This window comes from Populus trichocarpa, chromosome 6 (genome assembly GCF_000002775.5).
Source record: "Populus trichocarpa isolate Nisqually-1 chromosome 6, P.trichocarpa_v4.1, whole genome shotgun sequence".
NCBI classification, from domain to species: Eukaryota; Viridiplantae; Streptophyta; class Magnoliopsida; order Malpighiales; family Salicaceae; genus Populus; species Populus trichocarpa.
The window spans coordinates 6,312,050-6,329,687 of record NC_037290.2 but is presented as its reverse complement, the minus strand read 5'-3'; the positions used below and the strand labels follow the sequence as shown (position 1 = coordinate 6,329,687).

Below are 17,638 nucleotides of genomic sequence, written 5' to 3'. Positions count from 1 at the left end.
TTTTTTTCTTAATGATTGTTGTCTGAATCATCTACATTTTCTTCTATTTTTCAAAATAAACAAAATTAAGAGATTATGAAATGCATGAAAAAGATTAAGTTACAAATAGATTTAAGAATTAGTTTTCGAAACTAAAGAAACTATTTACTTTATTTTATAAAACTAGAGGTCTAATTTATAATTCACTCAGATGAGAACGTTTGGGACTTCCCAAAAAATTTATTTGTTTTTATATATTTTGAATCATGTGTTAATTTTAAAAATAATTTTTTAAAAATAAAAAAATATTATTTTAATACAAAAAATTATTTAAAAATCAATCACAATAATACACATGTTCGCGCTGGAGTTTTGAAGCATGATGCACGAAGTTCTAAAAAAAACTTTATATTTTATTTCGGCAGCTGGCAGTGTGGTTTAGGTATCTGGTGACCTACTAATTAATATAAAAATGTGCGGACACAAGCACAATAATGGTATGGTGATGATCCTCTTTTTCTGATAAATAAAATGTTTTTTAATTTAAAATAATATTTTTAATATTAATATATTAAAATCAAAATAAAAAACATTTATTTAATATATTTTTAAATTAAAAAAACATTTTGAAAAACTCCTGAAAGATTTTTAATTTCTAAGACTGATTTGGCTCCAGTTTGATTATCATCCCAAATTCCAACCACCGATGGAAAATTCTTTTAATAAATCATGTAGGGGTAAGATATTTTCTTCAATTTCAATAAAAAAAAATGAACTAAAATATGAAGATAGACTAAAAGCAATTAAACTTGCAAGGAAATGTTGAAAACTAAACCTAAAATGTTGAGATAATTTCCCAAGATATAAATCAAAAGTCAACTGAGGGGGCATCATGACAATCCATTTTACTTGCTTCAAAGGTCAACTCAATATTTTATACCGAGAAATGAAAACTGAGATTTGTTTTTTCTTCAACGTGGGGAGTCGAATAAATAACAAGAAAAGCATCTCAACATATTATAACGAGGGAGAGATTGGATAGAGTGGGGTAACAGTACTTTTATCAATAATATACAAAGCCAATAGAGCAAAGTACACAAGCATGTGTTCTGATACCATTGACCATGGCTTCCTTGAAAACAATAGAGGGTACCTGGTTAGTGTGAACAAGTGCAAACTAAAAACCGTGCTGTCTTCTCCATAAACAATGAGAATCAAGTCATCAACTACATCAGTAGTTTTGCACGCCTTGTTTCCAATATTGCTGGCCGTGCTTAGGAGAAAAAGCACTTGAGAGTTGCCATTGAATTAAGTGGAGATATTGGAGATCAGAAGTTAAGAGTTACCCAAAGAAAAGCTTGATAGTGCACACTGCGGAGCTTCATCAAAATCAACTAAAATCCATGTTATAGCAAGTGGGGTTGCATGGATAAGGGCAGTCAATTTGCTTTACCATGTTACGGTTGAAGTACCAATCACCTACTGACTCTGCAATGGTCTGTTACAAGGGTTGCAAGGGTAATCAGCAGCATATTAAGAAAATGTAAAGATACAAATAAAAAGGGAACTAAAAGTGACTTGGAATGAAACTTCAGTTGCAACAGGCACCAATGGCAGCTCAAAACCACGGTGACACGGAATCATACAGAAGCATTTTGATTGTATGTAAACCAACCTAACATGTGAGATGATAAAATGTTCTCACCTTATCGTTGATTCTAGGAGATGTAGATGAATGCCATGTCTCAGCCATCCATGTTTGACAATGACTAAAGCAAGAATTTATGAACAGCCCCCCTTCCTTTTTTTGCTGGAAATCACTCAGTGCTTTCAGCATAGAACTACGGAAACCTGAACATGATAACAAGCAGGAGCAGGAAAGCGAGAAACAGAAACCACATCATCGACAAGAAAAGGCAAGGCAGTTCAGATGCCTAATAAATGTCACAGGCACAATGAGCAAGGAATTTCATGCTAGCTAGATTCCATTTTACTTGTTTTATCCACCCTGTACCTGAAAGACAGTTCTAATCTGAAGTTCTCAACATGTGTACAATAAACTAACAATCCAAACGTTAACCATTGCTTAAGGGCATACGGAGAAAAATACAAAGAACTGAACCGAACCAAACTCTTGGTATATATCAAGTCTGTGAAGGACTGCATGAAACATGAATTGTATGGGCACCCTATTTCATGATCTCACCGTGTCACCTTCTAAATTGATCCTAACAATACCAATATGGTTACATCTCAAATGACCTTAATCATTTATCACATCATTCCCACTTTTAAACACACCGGACATGTTCAAGATGAAAAAGTGTAGATATATTTTATGATCAGTGATCACAGACAAAAGAAAACTATGTTTGGATGGCCGTGTTCATTTGCTTTGACTAATTTTCAACTCCATAAATGCATGGCTTCAAATGCTCGCTCCCAACTTAGGCTACTTGGACAGCACATATTTTACATAACAACACATCTTTTCTTGTTCTTTTTTTCTTTTGTTTGATCTTTCATAGAATAATGATAGTTTTGAGATTCATGATGACAGGAATTATTTTGGACTTTAAAGCAAGAACTAATTACCTTGCAGTATTTCCATCTGGCTAGGATTACAATAGTGAAGGTTCATTCTGCATCTTTTCCAATAGCCTTGAGGATCTGATGCATCTGGTACCAAGATGTGTTGTATCTAAATTTATTTTATCCTATTAGCAAGGTTCAAGATGGAACATGAAAAAGTTGCAAATTATGACAAATTGAAGATACTTTTTGTGAATGAAATCACCTGCCAAAAATCATAAGCTGGGTTGACAAGGAAAATTGGGGTCCTTGTTTCTTTAATGATTTCTTGAGGAAAGAGACACTGGCATTAAAATTCACGAGCAACAAGCATGATTAAGGAGCAACAAGAACTTCATAACAATTTGACAAACAAAACCACATACCCAGAGAAAAGGGGAAAAGAACCTGCCTTATATGGGTCCATTCTTGTTATACAATTCTTCCGCAAACTTTTCACTACGCCCTGGCAGCAGGACAAGTAAACAAATTATGTGAGCCATGACGGCTTGTGAATTTGCTTCCTCCTCTTTTTTTACTTGTAATTTACAATGACAATTTACTAATTGTAATTGCCAATTTGCAGTAGCACCAAAAATATAAACATGCAACCCCCTAAAAGATCACAATTTGTAGCTACAACACTAGTTCAAGATGATAGAAGGCACTAAAGTACATATTCTAATTGAAGTTTTCAAAGTCAATGAAACCTATGAATTGACTTCAAACTCAAAATGGCAAAAAAATTGTCATTTTGAAGATATTTTTATCAAATTAATAAATGGTCAAATCTTTTTTACCATTGATATGACACTGACTTAGCTTCATCCATCACATAAGTCCAATACATCATGCATGTTAACCACCAACATAGAGAGAAATTGTGAAGAATAAGGCAGCAGTGATCCCATCTAGCTTAAAATTATGGAAGATGATAAGGGCATAACTAAAGAATGAGTAAAACCTGAAGCTGGGTAACATCTTGATAGAAAGATCCCATGGTGTTATTTCCAAGAACATCTTTCCTGCAATAAAGAAATTAAGAGGTTGGGTTTTTTGGTGTATTTAGTCACTTGGAACATATAAAGACTAGTAAAGAAGCATTATAGAAAAGTGGTAATTGCTAAACACAAAAGATGCAGGACTTTGCACATCCTCTGGTGCTGTATAGTTAATAGTTACATATACTAATTCTGGAGAAAATTTATAATTGCTAACCTCGTGTAGCAAAGAGTGGTTAAAGTAAGAGAGAAGAAGATGAGGAAAAAAGAGACGAAATGTTCAACACAACCCACAACGATACAAAAAACTGATCCAGGCATCAAACAAGTCACAGGTCATGCTAGCTAAAAGTATTGGTACAACAAACAGTAGTATGCATGCAAAAACATACTCATCAAGGAAAAAACCTGCATCAGCAAGACATTTGACAGTTGCATCCTTTGGCAGAAGTTCTCGAAAGTCATCACAGTGAATAAGAGTTGCCAATCCACCAGCAGAGCATCCTGAAAGAAGAGCCTGCAAATTTTTCAAAATTCATTAGCAAGAATGGAAAGTAGTCAGAAAAAAATGCTGGGCAGCAAGATTGTCTAATTCAAACATATAAAAACAGCACAAAGCAAGAAAAAAAAGGTGGGTGCAACAGAAATTCCCCCCTCTGGTAGTATTATAACTGGTGAAGAGACCACTGACAAGTGTCCAAAACAGGACATGTTTGCACACAACAATTTAAAGGATGGAGAAGCTACCTGTTTGGCATTGGATAAGCCGATTGATAACAGTTCATCCATAAGGGCTTCCCAGATGAGGTGGCCTCTGAATAGAAGCTTGGTACCATTCTGTAAGATTAAAAAAAAGTCATATGAAAACCAAAAAAAAAAAAAGAAGACAGGCTAGTTTCTTTATAGTAGGATGCGGGTGTTGATAATCTTTTCTTTACCTTAAACTCATATTGTGAATGGCCAGCAAAAGATGCGCCATCACAGTAACGTATCTTGACTTTATTCCAGTTAAAGAAATCTGAAGGGAACATGATGATTAAATAATATTAGTGATGAACTGGAGCTCTCTAGCTAGCTAATTACTAGAAATGGGAAAAGAAGTTGACCAGGATTTTGAGAGGATTGATGGCTTAATATCCCAGAAAAGGGGACTTGGTGGTCCATGTAGCTGGAGGATCCTAATGCCGTTGACTTCCGTTGCAAACATGATGCTATCGTATTGCACCACCCTCCGCCCTTGGGGGTGTTATCACTCAGTTATTGAAGAAGAGGTACAAAATAAACACACACAAAATTAATATTACTAATAATAATACCTCAATGTGAAGAATCCAACTGTTAGAGCCAGATCCAAATCCTTTACGGAAATGGTAGCCAGGCAAACTCCCATCTAAACAAACTGCAATCACAAAAGAATCAAATAAACAAATATCATTTGATTGGATCAGATCAGATCGAATCGAATCGAATCGAATAATAGAGATAGAAGAGAAAAGAAGAGAATACGGGCGCCTCTATCTCTGGCATTGTGTAGCAGGGTCAGGCCTACTAGATTGTCTGTTGTGGATGTGGTGGCCGCGGGATCTAAGGGTAAGGGCCGGGACAAGTAAGTGAGAATAAAGACGATGATGGAGAAACCGACGGCTGCAATTGCCCAGTCCTTCTTGCCCCACTTTCTCCACCATAAGAACAAACCTCGAAGCCTCAGATTAGGATTAACATTTGCCATCTCACTCGCCTTCCTCCTTCCCTTCAATTCAAAGTTCACTCCCTCTTAACTCTCAACTCAACTCACCAAAAGATACATGCTCCAACCATCTAGATAGTGGCGCGGTAATAAGAAATTGAGATTAAGAGGTTTGTTCCGGTCTCAGGTTTAAGCCCTGTGATTGCTTATATGATGGTCACTAGAAACTTACATGGTCGTTAAATTCAAGACCCGTAAGATCAGTTAAGATGCACATAAGCTGGCCGGACACCCACATTAAACTAAAAAACTAAAAAACTAAAAAAAAAAGACACATGCTCCACTATTGCCTAATGTATTAAGGTGGTAACATTTAAAATTTGGATAGTGCTTCCACTGTTTGATTAATGGGTTAGAACTTGTAACTCTGGAATTTTAGTTTATTTTTTTCTCTTTTTACGAAAGGTGAACTATGGAGTAATTATGATTCCCAAGCAACGACAGTTGGGTATAGCAGCAAGGGGTTAGTTTTTCATGTGAGGTGATCATAGTGTGAATCCTCGTCGGTAGTAAAATCCGTTTTAGGGTGATTGACGATGCCACGAAGGGGAAGCGACCGGAGAAATAACCTAGTACAATATATATATATATATATATATATATATATATAAAATTGCTCCCGAATTAATACTTTTAAAGTGTGTTCAGAAAAATATGTTTGGTTTGGTAGCCCAATATCTATATAGCTCATTTGCTAAGACAGAGAGTTTCCTAGGTTGATATCAAGTAGCTTAGATGGGCCTGAAAGGCTAACCTGTGTTTTTTTTAATTTATTTTTTTTATTTCTCTGATTTTTTTTTATATCAGATTATCGTAATCTTAAAAAGATATTTTGCTATTAAATTGATTCTTAATCTTACAAAAATCTGTTTGATTTTATTTTTTGGACAAAATTAAAAGTTAAGAGACCGTAGAGAAAAAAAAAATCAAGCATGTCATAAAAAAATTTGGTCCCCTCGCTTTTTTTCTAAATTTTGTCTTCGGGTTTCGTCAAAGTTCCTTTCTTGATTCTTTTAGTTTAGGTAAGTATTTTGGTCCAAAACTTTTTTTTTGTTTCCATCTTGGTTCCTGGTTTGAGAAAAATAAATGAATCACCAAAACATAATGAAGAGATAAATCTTTTGGTCAGTCAAGATTATAGCTACGAAAAAAATCATTCTTGGTGTTAGTGACTTTCATCAAAAAGAGTTCCATTGAAATATTTATTGACCTTCATCCTGCCTAAAAAATTAGATTGAGTCCACCAAAATATTGTCTAGGTAATATTTATATAAAAAAATTAAAATAATAGCACCTATAATTATTTTTAGTCAAACATGGTTTTGATCAAATTACTTATGTCTTATTACTTGAACTCCTATACAATTTAATTTTAAACTCAAACAAAGTAAGGAGTTAGTCAAACATGGTTTTGATCAAATTACTTATGTCTTATTACTTCAACTCCTATACAATTTAATTTTAAACTCAAGCAAAGTAAGGAACTAGGTCTAGCGACCTCCAAGTTGACTCACAAGATTTAACGAGATAAAAAGATTTTAACTAGTTAAACACATTTTCTTATTCTTATTTTAAAACGTCTACAATGTTTTTTGAAGTGTGTGGTGATTGCATTTGATATTTATTAAATGAAAAAGTATTTTTTTCATAGAGGTAATAAATATTAATGGGAGAAGGAGGGGTTATACTAGTAATTTGTTTTGTTTCAATCAAATTTAAATTAATGCTTTTCTTATATATAACAAATATTGCCATATGAACAAATAAAAAAAAAGTTGATGGATCCTTGCAGAACATGATAAGGTGTCTTGATCTATTAGAAAACGCGTTGACAATAATTATGCATATTTTGTGTGATTTTTTTTCATCTTAACTGTAGTGAAATGCAAGCCAGAAAACTAGCAGAAATAACTAAAATAGATGAGAGAATCACCATAGCACTTATCCACCTCAGGGCAAAACCAACGACATCACAAACCGCCTGGAACTACAACTAAGAGCAGCATTTATACCAAACAGGCAAACTGCCTTTCCATGATAGTTTACGAAACAGTTGGCATGTTTCAACAGCGATTTTGCCAGTCATGCAGTTTCATACATAACCTGGGGGAAACTACTGTATTGACTGCGGCCCGCGGACGACTTGTAAATTCATTGAATAAATTGAAACCATTAAAATCACAGTTGAAGCCATTTCCCTCTAATACCAAAAGTGGTCGCGGCGTCCACAGAATCACAGTCCAGGAACCAGGACAGGGACAGAGATAGAGGTCATTTCTATTCTCTTAACCAGTGAGCAAGTGATAAACATCGTATGTGAATTTATAATTTCTTTTCTCAATAACCTATCTACCAAATAAACCTCTGTTTCCCAGGCTCATGGCTCCAATTAAATGGCCTAAACAAGAACATAAACATTGTGAAAACATTGGTTACCACATATCCAAGTCCGATGAGGACCAAACTTTGAATGTCAACCGTATGGGAGTGAAGCATCAAGAAGTAGAATGGTATGGTATAGTATCTGAATTCAATAAGTGGAGCAGGAACTAGAACTGCAGCTGTAGCCAAGAAATATGCCAATACCCAAATTTTTGGTCTAGCTTTCCTTGCCAATAAATGACATAAAAAAGGAATCAGGGTAGCAAAACCAAATAAAATCTTAGATGACAATGGAAAAGGAAAAAAAAAAGATGAAGACAGCAAGTACTAACCCAATACTCTGAAGATGGAAAACCATGAATAGACATAAAGTGGGACCAGAAGGTACTTCGTTGACTGATGAGATTGGATGACCTTCCGCCAAAGATAAAAGGTATAGTGCCGATTGTCAGCGAGGAGATAGGCATGAGCTATGCTGCAACAGTAATCAACTAAATGATGAAACAGTGACAAAGAGTGGCAAGTAAGCATTGGGGGGTGGGGGGGGCAATGCATCAGAACACATATCTAGTTCAAGTCGCAGTGGAGAAGCCATGGGATCACTATTTTAATTTATTTGCCAAATAAGCTTGCCTAACTGAACTAACCTGTAAGAATGCACAGAGAGAAAGCCGGCAGTAAGAGCCACTATCCATTGACAAAAACCAAGGGGCCTTTTCTTCCAGAATGACCAAAACAGATGCACAGCTTGATCCAAAGAGAAATGCAGGGGAGCCAATGCCAGAGAAGAAACCAGACTAAAATACATTAACTGTGCAAAATGTGGAGAAACTGCATGAGCTTCTTTTGCACCTGTGACATTCAGAAAAAGAGTGAGAAACAAACTCTTGCTAATTACGATGGTAGGAAGATAGCATGAGCAGTACCAAGAACTACACTCCCATTCCAACGGACAAAAGCAACAAAGGCCACCAATACTATAAAGAAGGGGCTAAAGGAGAATAAAAGTTTTGACTTCATATTCCATGATGTCAAACAGATTGCCTTAATCTCATCAAGAAAACCTGCAATATAGTACTAGAATGGTGTAAAAAAAAGCGCATGTGCAGAAGAATTTAGCAAAACTTCATAAATCACTGACTCATTAAACTAAACAATAAGTGAAACAGAACCTGATGAATGGCTTGTTGAATAGGTGAGTGTACTCGTCATAGAACTTTTGCTGTTATCCACAGCACTATTGGGCTTTCGTCTTCTCATGTTTGAGCCAACTATGATGTGATTGTTTGGGACTGAATGGCCAGTTTTGTTGCCCGTGGTATTTAAGTTGTCTACTTTCACACTCTCTCTTTGATGGGTCAGAGTAATATCCATGACCCCAGTGCATGCAACAAAAAGCATCCAGACAATATTCGTCTGTCGGATGAAAACTGCATAGGCTCCAAGCTGCAAAAAACCAGAAAAATAAAATAAAAATGAGCATTTGTAAGAAATCAAAATGACAGCAGTGATCTTTACAATTTCATCACGGTTTCTTATAGTATGATTTTATTGCATCTCCAGAAACACAGTAGCACAAAAGTCTCTTGTCAATAATGAAAATCACCATTGAAATATCCAAGCAGCACACCATATTATTATTGTACCTTAGAAATTGCACTTTCCTACTTTCAACACACTTGGTGCATTGCTCCTCAATCAACTTGTCTACTTCAGGTTCTTGAAGTCTACAGTTCTTGGTCATTGAGGTAAATAAAGGAGAGACTAATTGCATGGAGCAGCTAATTGCATACTCTAATAGTTAAATTTGTGAAAACAAAACAGAAAATCAACCACTATGTTTAGCAACACCACGGCAATAATAAAATGTTTACTGGAAATTGCTTGAACTAGGGACTGCATAAGAATGCCAAGTAATCAACGAGGTTCTGATGCTAGAGAAAATATCAAGTGTATCCAAGAATTCTGGTAGATGAGCTAAACTTTAAGGAGCATCTGAGATTCTAATACTTCAAGTTCAGGTTCTCATTTGTTAAGAGTTTACTATATGAAACTAAACCTCCTGGTCAAATTCCTTCAAAGTTTCCCTCCTCCCTTGGAAAGTCCAAGCTGCCAGGGATGCTCCAGTATCAATCAAAAAATAAGAAAAAGAAGTCCACACTCTATAGGAAACATGTTAATGCTCCATGGATAAATAGTATACTAGATAATCATGCAAAAAGAGAACTGGAGCTAACTCCTTTACCAATGCACTTAAGTGGTATTTCTTCTTCAAGCATGCAAGATACATAGCAAGAACTGTAGTAAGTGATGCAACATCTGTATAATAAAGGAACGTGAAGAACCAGTGGAGCGGGTACAGCGCCAGAACCACCGCAAAAATTGTTGCTTTTCTTTCATCAATATTTGGTCTCAAGAGGGTGATGATCTCGTATACAATAACACTACATAATATTGCCAATACACCATTCACAGAGCGAAGAATTGGTGTGGAGCACAATTCAGAGAACAATGACACCCCACGTATGAAAAACATGCCTGGAAACAAAGAAGCAACATGGGCAAGTGAAAGATAGTACCTGCAAGAGTTTTTACATTGCAAACATATCAACTCCTCCAATAACATAACCATCCTAACACAATTATATAGAGCCCAAATACACACAGAGATTCAAGCAAACTTATCAAATTCAATCTCAAAACAAAAAATCACTATTTTACTAATTTGACAACTGGGGAAGCATAAATCAATCAGATTTTTTTTTCTTTTATCAAGCTAGAAATTAAAAGAAATGAGAGAGAGCGCAAATACAGGCCAGGTGGAGTAGTGATCATGGGATCCCAACTTGCAAAATTGCCTTTGCAATATTGTTGAGCCTGAGGAATATGGAAAATCTCGTCCTGCACAGGGTGTAATTCTTCTTTACAAATGTGTGATCAAACATGAAAATTAACAAAAAAAATCGACATGGGTTTTACCAATAATCTTACCATGTATGGTTCAGGTACAATTCGATTGACGAGGATTGATATGGGAATAACCCAAGAGCTCACTATCAATGCGACTGCTATTCTACCCATTCCAGATTTAAATAATTATGTAATTGATATCTCTTTGGACAAGGCCAGGTTTTCGGAGAGGAAGCGAGAAAAGCAACGAGGGAAAACTGAAAATTAGAAGGGAAAAATACGCCGGCGGCGAGACAGAATGCCACTGTGAAAGTGAAACCAGAAAGGCGAAGGGGCCAAAGTCTTTCAAATCAGCCCAGTTAAGTAATCTAAATTTGTTGGCCCATTTATATTGCACGAATCCAATTTGTTACTAATCATATAGGTTGATCCTCGTCAATCTAAATTCGATTGACGAGGATCAACCTATATGATTAGTAACAAATCAATCCCTAAACTTCAAACTTTTGCTGCCTTTTCCCATACTTTTCTTTCCTCAACGAATTCATCCCCCGTCAGTTTTCTTAGGAAAAAAAAAAGAATTTATTAATTTTTTATGAATAAAATGTAACGATATTATATTTTAAAGCATTTGACTTAGAAAAAAGGTGTAAATTAAACATTTTTACTTTTTAATTGACAAATAAGATGCACCTACTTTGTCTTTTTAAATCTGAACTTTTCTTCATATCTAAATACATTTTCGGACATGTAATCATAAATTTACTTTTAAATAAAATATATATTACATTTTTCGGACATGTAATCATAAATTTAATAAAACAAAATATAAAGTTTGTCACTCTAGCTAGCTCTAAAAAAAATCAATAAAAATTATATAATTATTTACTTGATTGCTGTTATTATTAAAAAGCTTTTATATTAAATATTACGAATTCGCTGCTGAATAAAAAAACACTGGCTCCCGACCTCTAAACCCAAAATCAAATTTTGTTGTAAGCAAAAACTGAGTTTTGATATTGAAGACCATCATCAGTCTTGTCTTCTCCATGTTAGACTCGCTATTCCAACTTGATGGCCTTGCCTGCTGAAGAACATCAACCCTGTCTTTGTCATTAGATTCATCAAACCATGAAAAAAATCCTTAATCCACTAGAAGTACTTTATCCCGCAACAAATCTCAATATGCAATTCGTGGAAAAAGACAGCAGAGACTATTTTTAACTCACTGTTTCAACAAACTTTGAAGGTGTTGATTAATTCAGAACCAGCGTCATCAACAAACGAAGCTGTTTTCTATTGCTTTTCCTTGTGTTTTTCGAATACAAAGGAAAATAAATATTACAATTATAATTTAGAAATAATTCTGCGATTAACAAAACAAAACAGAATTTATGCTTTATTTGTAGTCATATATAATTTTTCAAATATATATAATATTACAATATTATTTGTAGAAGTGGTTTTCTACAAAGTAAATCATATCCCAAGTCTTGCTGCCACTTCTTATGATTTCATGGTAATTTAAATTGATTTATGGATGAATACGTGAAAGAAAAGAAAGCCTGGGAGCTCATGTGATAGTGGGTATGTAATTAGACTAGAGGGGTTTAATGGCGGGTAGGTAATTCTGGAGGTTTACCAAATCTCAACGCCTTGAAGGAATCCGAAGCTTAGAAAAATCTAACGCAGGAGGGACTGTGTGATGCTTACACTACACCTTATACGATTTGGACATCTGCATATATAATGGGAGAGTTAATTATATGTACTGATATTAATTTATAATTAAGCAGGATATAATGAGATCGTGTAATTTTACATAAATAAGTAGGATAGGAGTTTTAAATCTATTTTTTTAAAAAAAAGAACTTGAAAGGTGTGAAAGAATTAACAATAAAATTAAATCATTTTGGAATCTTGGACGTATTTATTATTCAATTAATTATATATAACTATATCTATGTACGCCAGTACGCCTACAAAACCATTTAAATATTTCTAACTGCTAATAATTGATTGTTTCAGCGAGGTTCATTAGTGCACGGCTGGTTTTTGTCAAACATAATTGCTAACTTGACTTGTTAGTTTTGATGTTTAATAATTAGGGAAACAAGTCCGTGAATGTGGAGGGTGAAGCCTCCTTCCTTGGCGAAGGATCCTATGCAATCTGATCCTTCCCTCTTTAAGAGCTCACCTCAGCTATAAACCTGTCCCATCTCTCTCTCTTGAAGAAGAAGAATAGAGAGAAAAAACTGAAAATCTAGCTATCTGAGAGGAATCATGACTAAACAAACACAAAAATAGGGTAGTTTGACGATTATAGTCCAATCCATCTGGGATATTTGTAACAAAATCGCTCCATCCCTCCCTTTTTTTTTCTTTTTTTATACGTCTTATTTCTTCTCCCATGATCTGCATTAATATATGGTAGCTTATCCTCGTGTTCTCGAATTTGTTGTAAAAACCTCCTTCTCGATAAGTATGTCAAGTTCAGAGCTGTTTATTGTCAAAGAAAACAATGAAGAGAAAGAACTCAACTTCTTGAGTAAGAGACCCATGTTAGAATTTCAAAAAGAAAGTCATGCAACGACCTCACGAGATTCTGATCCTCCTCAACAGCTTCAAGAGCAAGAAGCCAAAAGCGAAGTACATCATGAGAGCCAAGAAGAATGCAACAATACTTTAGATCCCAACTCTATTGAAAAGCCGTCTTTAGAAGCAGTTCTGATGGAAACATATGTTGTTGGCGACGATGACGACGGATTCAAAACTCCAACATCTTTGGATCACAAGATTTCAATCACGAAATGCCCACCTGCACCGAGAAAACCCAACTCGTTCCTATCAAGGAAAAGAAAAGCATCGCCACCGAAGGCACGTACAATTCTACAGCTTGATCTATCACAAGAAATTGAGGCAGTATTTCCTAGTACCATTGTTGTTGATTTGCAAAAAAAGATCAAGAAATCTCCAAGTGACAACGACATAACCGGTGAATTTATACCTTCTCCAACTTGATTTTTAAGTTAATTATGTAGAAATTACACTAGTCAGATTATAAATACTGGCTGCAGTGATGAAGTAAACCTTCTTATTTTGTGTAGTAATTTTAGCGACGTTGGTTGAGGAATTTGATTGTGAAAATAACATGTATACCACGTACGTAGATTTTCTGTCTCTATTTTTTTTTTCTTTGAGAAGCATGCCCAGGATCTTGATAGCAAAGCCAAATGATGCATGTGAGGAAGGATGATTTTCATTTACAACAAAGATCGGGTCTTTCCATATATCAAAATGGTGTATGACAAAATCCCTGTTTATAGAATTTTCTTAGATTTGTATAATGTACGAAGTTTGGCTTTCCGAGAGAAGCAAACATCCTCCATGATGAGTGCTGTCAGCTGGAAATAACACTGAATAAACATTATCTATGGGAACGCCATTGAAGGGCCATAATTCGATGCAAGAGGCTATTCATTCCTACTGTATTTAAAATTTATTATTAATTCCAACATGTGAGTGACGGTGTTCAAGGGGACTCCCCGGCTGGTTTCCGCACAATTCACATCAACCTTAGAACATTCATGAACGAGAGTTTAATCCATAAAAAAGAAATTTGTTTATGATGTTTCACAGTGAAATGAGAAATGGCTTATAAAATATGTTTTGTTATGCAGTAATTATCCCTTAATATTGCAATTAAAAAGAAATTTTAAAAAAAATACAAGATTTGGCATGATTCAAGTGATTGATTTTTATTTTTACTATATCAAAATAGAGTTACATGATAAATCTTAAATCATTCAATGAATCTTAGTACGAGCATTAATAATATTTCTGGGATTTTCAAGATTTTCTTTGAGGTTAAGTAATTCATCTATCCTGCCTTGTATAATTATGAGTGCGTTCTTCCACACATTTTTTGCGAGAATCTTTCACCCTATATATGCGCTTACGTATTCATATTTTTCTTCTTTATTATGCCTTTTAGTTTGAATGAAAATGCATCTATAATCACAAAAAGAAAACTAAATCTTCAAAACCCAAAAAAGTGAAAATTTAATTTTGAAATATTTAAAAAGATTGAAAAGTTAAGAGAAAACCTAGAAATTACATAAATAAATTATGAAAACCTAGAAAAATAATAAGAAATCGGAAAAACTTCATTTTTTAAAAAAAAATAAAAAAAGAAAAAGAAAAAGAAAAAGAAAAGAACGATTTTCTTTTGAAGTTTTCTTATTTTTTTTTCTTTTCTTCTCAAGTTATATGCTTGTCAAGATGGCAGTCTTGTTTTTCTCGAGTAAGTGGCTTGATTCAACTGGTCGAGTTTATGAAGTTACAATGTGTGGAATCACACCTTACCATGCAAAGAGGTTAATAAGGAAAATAATGGTGACGTGTTTCCTTTGATGATTTGGACTTTGTCACAGCTGACGTATTCACGCTCCGCGCTAGGAATAAGTAAATAAAAGAAATTAAAAAATAGAAAAAAAATGTTTTAATTTGAAATAAGGAGTGAAAAAGTATCTCTTATCAAAACTCCATTTTCTTATTCATATGTTTTTATTTTTTCTCTTACAAGAAAAAACATGTTTTTTTAAGAATTATTTTTTACAATTAAAACTTATCATAAAAAAATTATAATAAAAAATAATTAAATAGATAGTTTATTTATATTAAATGTGCACCAAGTAAAGTTTTTAAAAATTAAGCATATTATATTCATAAATAATTATTAAAAAATAATCATTAGTTTATTATAAAAGCTATAACATTATTTGAAACCATTTCATAACCAAATAATTATTTAAATATCATTTAATTGTATTTATTTAATATTGAAAGAAAAGCTAAAATGTGTGGGAGTTTCACAGTAGCTCTACACACAGATTACTATGAATTACTACAGTGAAATTATCTTTTTATTCTTGAGTGGAGAAAATTTAAGCTAAAAATTGTGTTTTTTGGGGTTTAGTTGTGATATAAATTTAGTATGTTTCTATGATTAAAAAAAATAGGGTTTGGAAATGTGTTTTGTCTTTTTAAATGGTGGTGTATGAAATAAATCTTTAAAGTTCATTAGGTCTTAGTTATGCTTGAATTCAAATTTTGTATATTTTTTTTATTATAAATAAGAAAAGTTACGTACTACATGTATGTTGTTTCTTGCTTGGATGATGCATGAATGAAGAAAAACTTGAATTTTCCTTGTTTATGAGCTTAATTGGTTTTCGATTTGGAAAGAATTTAGCTTGGCCATAACTATCAGTTTGATTTTTGGTCTAATCTTAGGCTTTATCGAAAGATAATATGTTTTCATAAAATTTTTTTTGTTGAAATACAAAATATTTCATCCAAGTCCTAAATCGACAAAATATTTTATTTTTAGGGATCAATATCAAAATTTTCTATCCCAATCCAAAAACAATCAATGAAATATTTTATTTTTAGGAATTAACATCAATATCTTTTTTTTGTCTAAACCCAAAATCGAGGAAATCTTCTAGTTTTAGAGATTAATGTCAATTTTTTTTTAAAAAATCCAAAATCAATGAAATTTTCAATTTTTAGGGATTGATGCCCAATTTCATCAAAAACTTAAGATTTCCATTAAAATCTCATAATTGACAAAATCTTTTATTTTTAAGGATTAACGTCAAAATTCTTGTTAAAATCCCAAAACCATCAAAATATCCTATATTTAGAGATTAACGTCAAAATCTTTGTTAAAATTTACAAAATCAATGAAATTTTCTATTTTTAGAGATTAAGGTCATTTTTTTGTTAAATTTTCTTAATTGATGAAATCTCCTACTTTTAGAGATTAATATAAAAAAATATTTGTTATAATTCCCACATTGATGAAATCTTCTATTTTTAGATATTAACGTTAAATTTCTTAACAAGTTTTCTACATCTTTTTTTTTAAATATAAATATCATAAGATACATCATAAAAAAAATAGGTTAAAAAATGGAATTAGATGATTAACAACATGCGTAAAATAAACCTAAAAGAAAACATTTAACAAAGATAACTTTTCATTTGAAAAGATACGGTAAGAGTGACGATAATCTTCTTTTAAACATAATTAACTCGGTATCTGAATTTCTAATACTAGTGTTTATTTTAAGATTTATAATTTTATTTAACTACTAGGTGGTAACTTTATTATTTTTATTTCCTCTTTAGTTTTGGAGAGTCTTATATTGGTCACGGTGTGATAACTCTCATAAAAAAGATATTTTCATCAAAACAAAAAAGAATAAGGAAAGATAGTTTTGATTGAAGAGATGTAATTTTTCCCCCTCTTAACTCAAATTATTGAGATTTTTATGAATAATTATTTTAATTGATTTTATTTTTTTATTAAAAAAGATGCATTAATAAAAAAATAAAAATTCATATAATAAAATATATTTCTTTTTAGAATTTTCATCATTGCTTTTCTTGCAAATATCAATTTCCATTATAATAAAATTAAATAAATATTGATTTTAAAAACCGCAATGGAAGGCCAAATTGCACATAACCTAAAAATAAACCAAAATGGGAGGTGGAGATGGCTAATAATAAAATGGGAATACGATTGGGCAGCGGAGAGCTAGTGAAGCCTAAAAATCCAGCCCAATTTCATCGTTCGTGGCTCCAACTAGCCGCCTGTTGGTTCAATAGCAAAAAAATCGAAAGACGTATAGACCACTTGAGCCAGCGTTGACCTTCAGAATAAAGCAAAGCTACGTGCTGAAGAGGAAAAAATAAATAAAAAGGTTAAATCAGTCCCCAAACTATATATTAGTTTATAGAGCAGTCCCCGGTTTTCAAATCCCTGCTAATGTTTCCCTATACTTTGTTTTGGTCTAACAAGGTCGCTTCCATTTCCTTTCTTACCATACAATTGAATTATTAAACTCAATTTTATTAGCTTAAAGTTCTATGATATTGTATTTTTAAATTACATGCTTAAAAATGGTGTAAATAAATCATTTCTTATTTTGTTAATTGACAAATAAGTAACCATCAATTTGCCTTTGTAATTTTAACT

At 33.1% G+C, this 17,638-nt stretch overlaps 3 protein-coding genes across 5 annotated transcripts; 1 reads left to right on the top strand and 2 right to left on the bottom strand.

The window, feature by feature from the left end:
* Window positions 1-972: 972 nt before the first annotated feature.
* LOC18099976 (pectin acetylesterase 5) lies at window positions 973-5,391 on the bottom strand. Its single transcript, XM_052454242.1, has 12 exons — window positions 5,058-5,391; window positions 4,868-4,950; window positions 4,658-4,787; window positions 4,490-4,569; window positions 4,299-4,388; window positions 3,944-4,068; window positions 3,515-3,575; window positions 2,963-3,016; window positions 2,777-2,854; window positions 2,575-2,680; window positions 1,685-1,830; window positions 973-1,477 (listed from the first exon to the last, which is right to left on the bottom strand). The coding sequence occupies exons 1-12, from the start codon at window positions 5,278-5,280 to the stop codon at window positions 1,370-1,372; spliced, it is 1,284 nt and encodes a 427-aa protein (XP_052310202.1). The 5' UTR covers window positions 5,281-5,391; the 3' UTR covers window positions 973-1,369.
* A 1,877-nt stretch (window positions 5,392-7,268) lies between these two features.
* On the bottom strand, window positions 7,269-10,963 carry LOC18099975 (dol-P-Glc:Glc(2)Man(9)GlcNAc(2)-PP-Dol alpha-1,2-glucosyltransferase). Of its 3 annotated transcripts, none has more exons than XM_006381129.3 (8): window positions 10,672-10,962; window positions 10,493-10,581; window positions 9,926-10,259; window positions 8,853-9,126; window positions 8,607-8,744; window positions 8,328-8,532; window positions 8,013-8,155; window positions 7,269-7,901 (listed from the first exon to the last, which is right to left on the bottom strand). In XM_006381129.3, exons 1-8 carry the CDS (start codon window positions 10,759-10,761, stop codon window positions 7,648-7,650), a joined length of 1,527 nt encoding a protein of 508 aa, XP_006381191.2. In that variant the 5' UTR covers window positions 10,762-10,962; the 3' UTR covers window positions 7,269-7,647. The 3 variants fall into 3 exon arrangements, with proteins under 3 accessions (XP_006381191.2, XP_024458539.2, XP_024458540.1); XM_024602772.2 differs by having other exon boundaries at window positions 7,592-7,906; window positions 10,672-10,963; XM_024602771.2 differs by lacking the exon at window positions 8,607-8,744 and having other exon boundaries at window positions 10,672-10,963.
* A 2,111-nt stretch (window positions 10,964-13,074) lies between these two features.
* Window positions 13,075-13,611, top strand: LOC7454922 (cyclin-dependent protein kinase inhibitor SMR14). Its single transcript, XM_024602945.2, has one exon. The coding sequence runs from the start codon at window positions 13,075-13,077 to the stop codon at window positions 13,609-13,611; it is 537 nt and encodes a 178-aa protein (XP_024458713.2).
* The last annotated feature ends 4,027 nt before the right edge of the window (window positions 13,612-17,638 follow it).

Coding starts and splice junctions, on each gene's coding strand:
- LOC18099976 (XM_052454242.1), bottom strand. CDS start 5,280: ATGGCAAATGTTAATCCTAATCTGAGGCTTCGAGGTTTGTTCTTATGG. Junction 4,788..4,867: donor GTTGGATTCTTCACATTGAG/GTATTATTATTA, acceptor AACACCCCCAAG/GGCGGAGGGTGGTGCAATAC. Junction 3,017..3,514: donor AAGATGTTACCCAGCTTCAG/GTTTTACTCATT, acceptor TCCTGCTGCCAG/GGCGTAGTGAAAAGTTTGCG.
- LOC18099975 (XM_006381129.3), bottom strand. CDS start 10,761: ATGGGTAGAATAGCAGTCGCATTGATAGTGAGCTCTTGGGTTATTCCC. Junction 8,745..8,852: donor TTCAACAAGCCATTCATCAG/GTTCTGTTTCAC, acceptor ACTATATTGCAG/GTTTTCTTGATGAGATTAAG. Junction 8,156..8,327: donor CTCTCTGTGCATTCTTACAG/GTTAGTTCAGTT, acceptor TTACTGTTGCAG/CATAGCTCATGCCTATCTCC.
- LOC7454922 (XM_024602945.2), top strand. CDS start 13,075: ATGTCAAGTTCAGAGCTGTTTATTGTCAAAGAAAACAATGAAGAGAAA.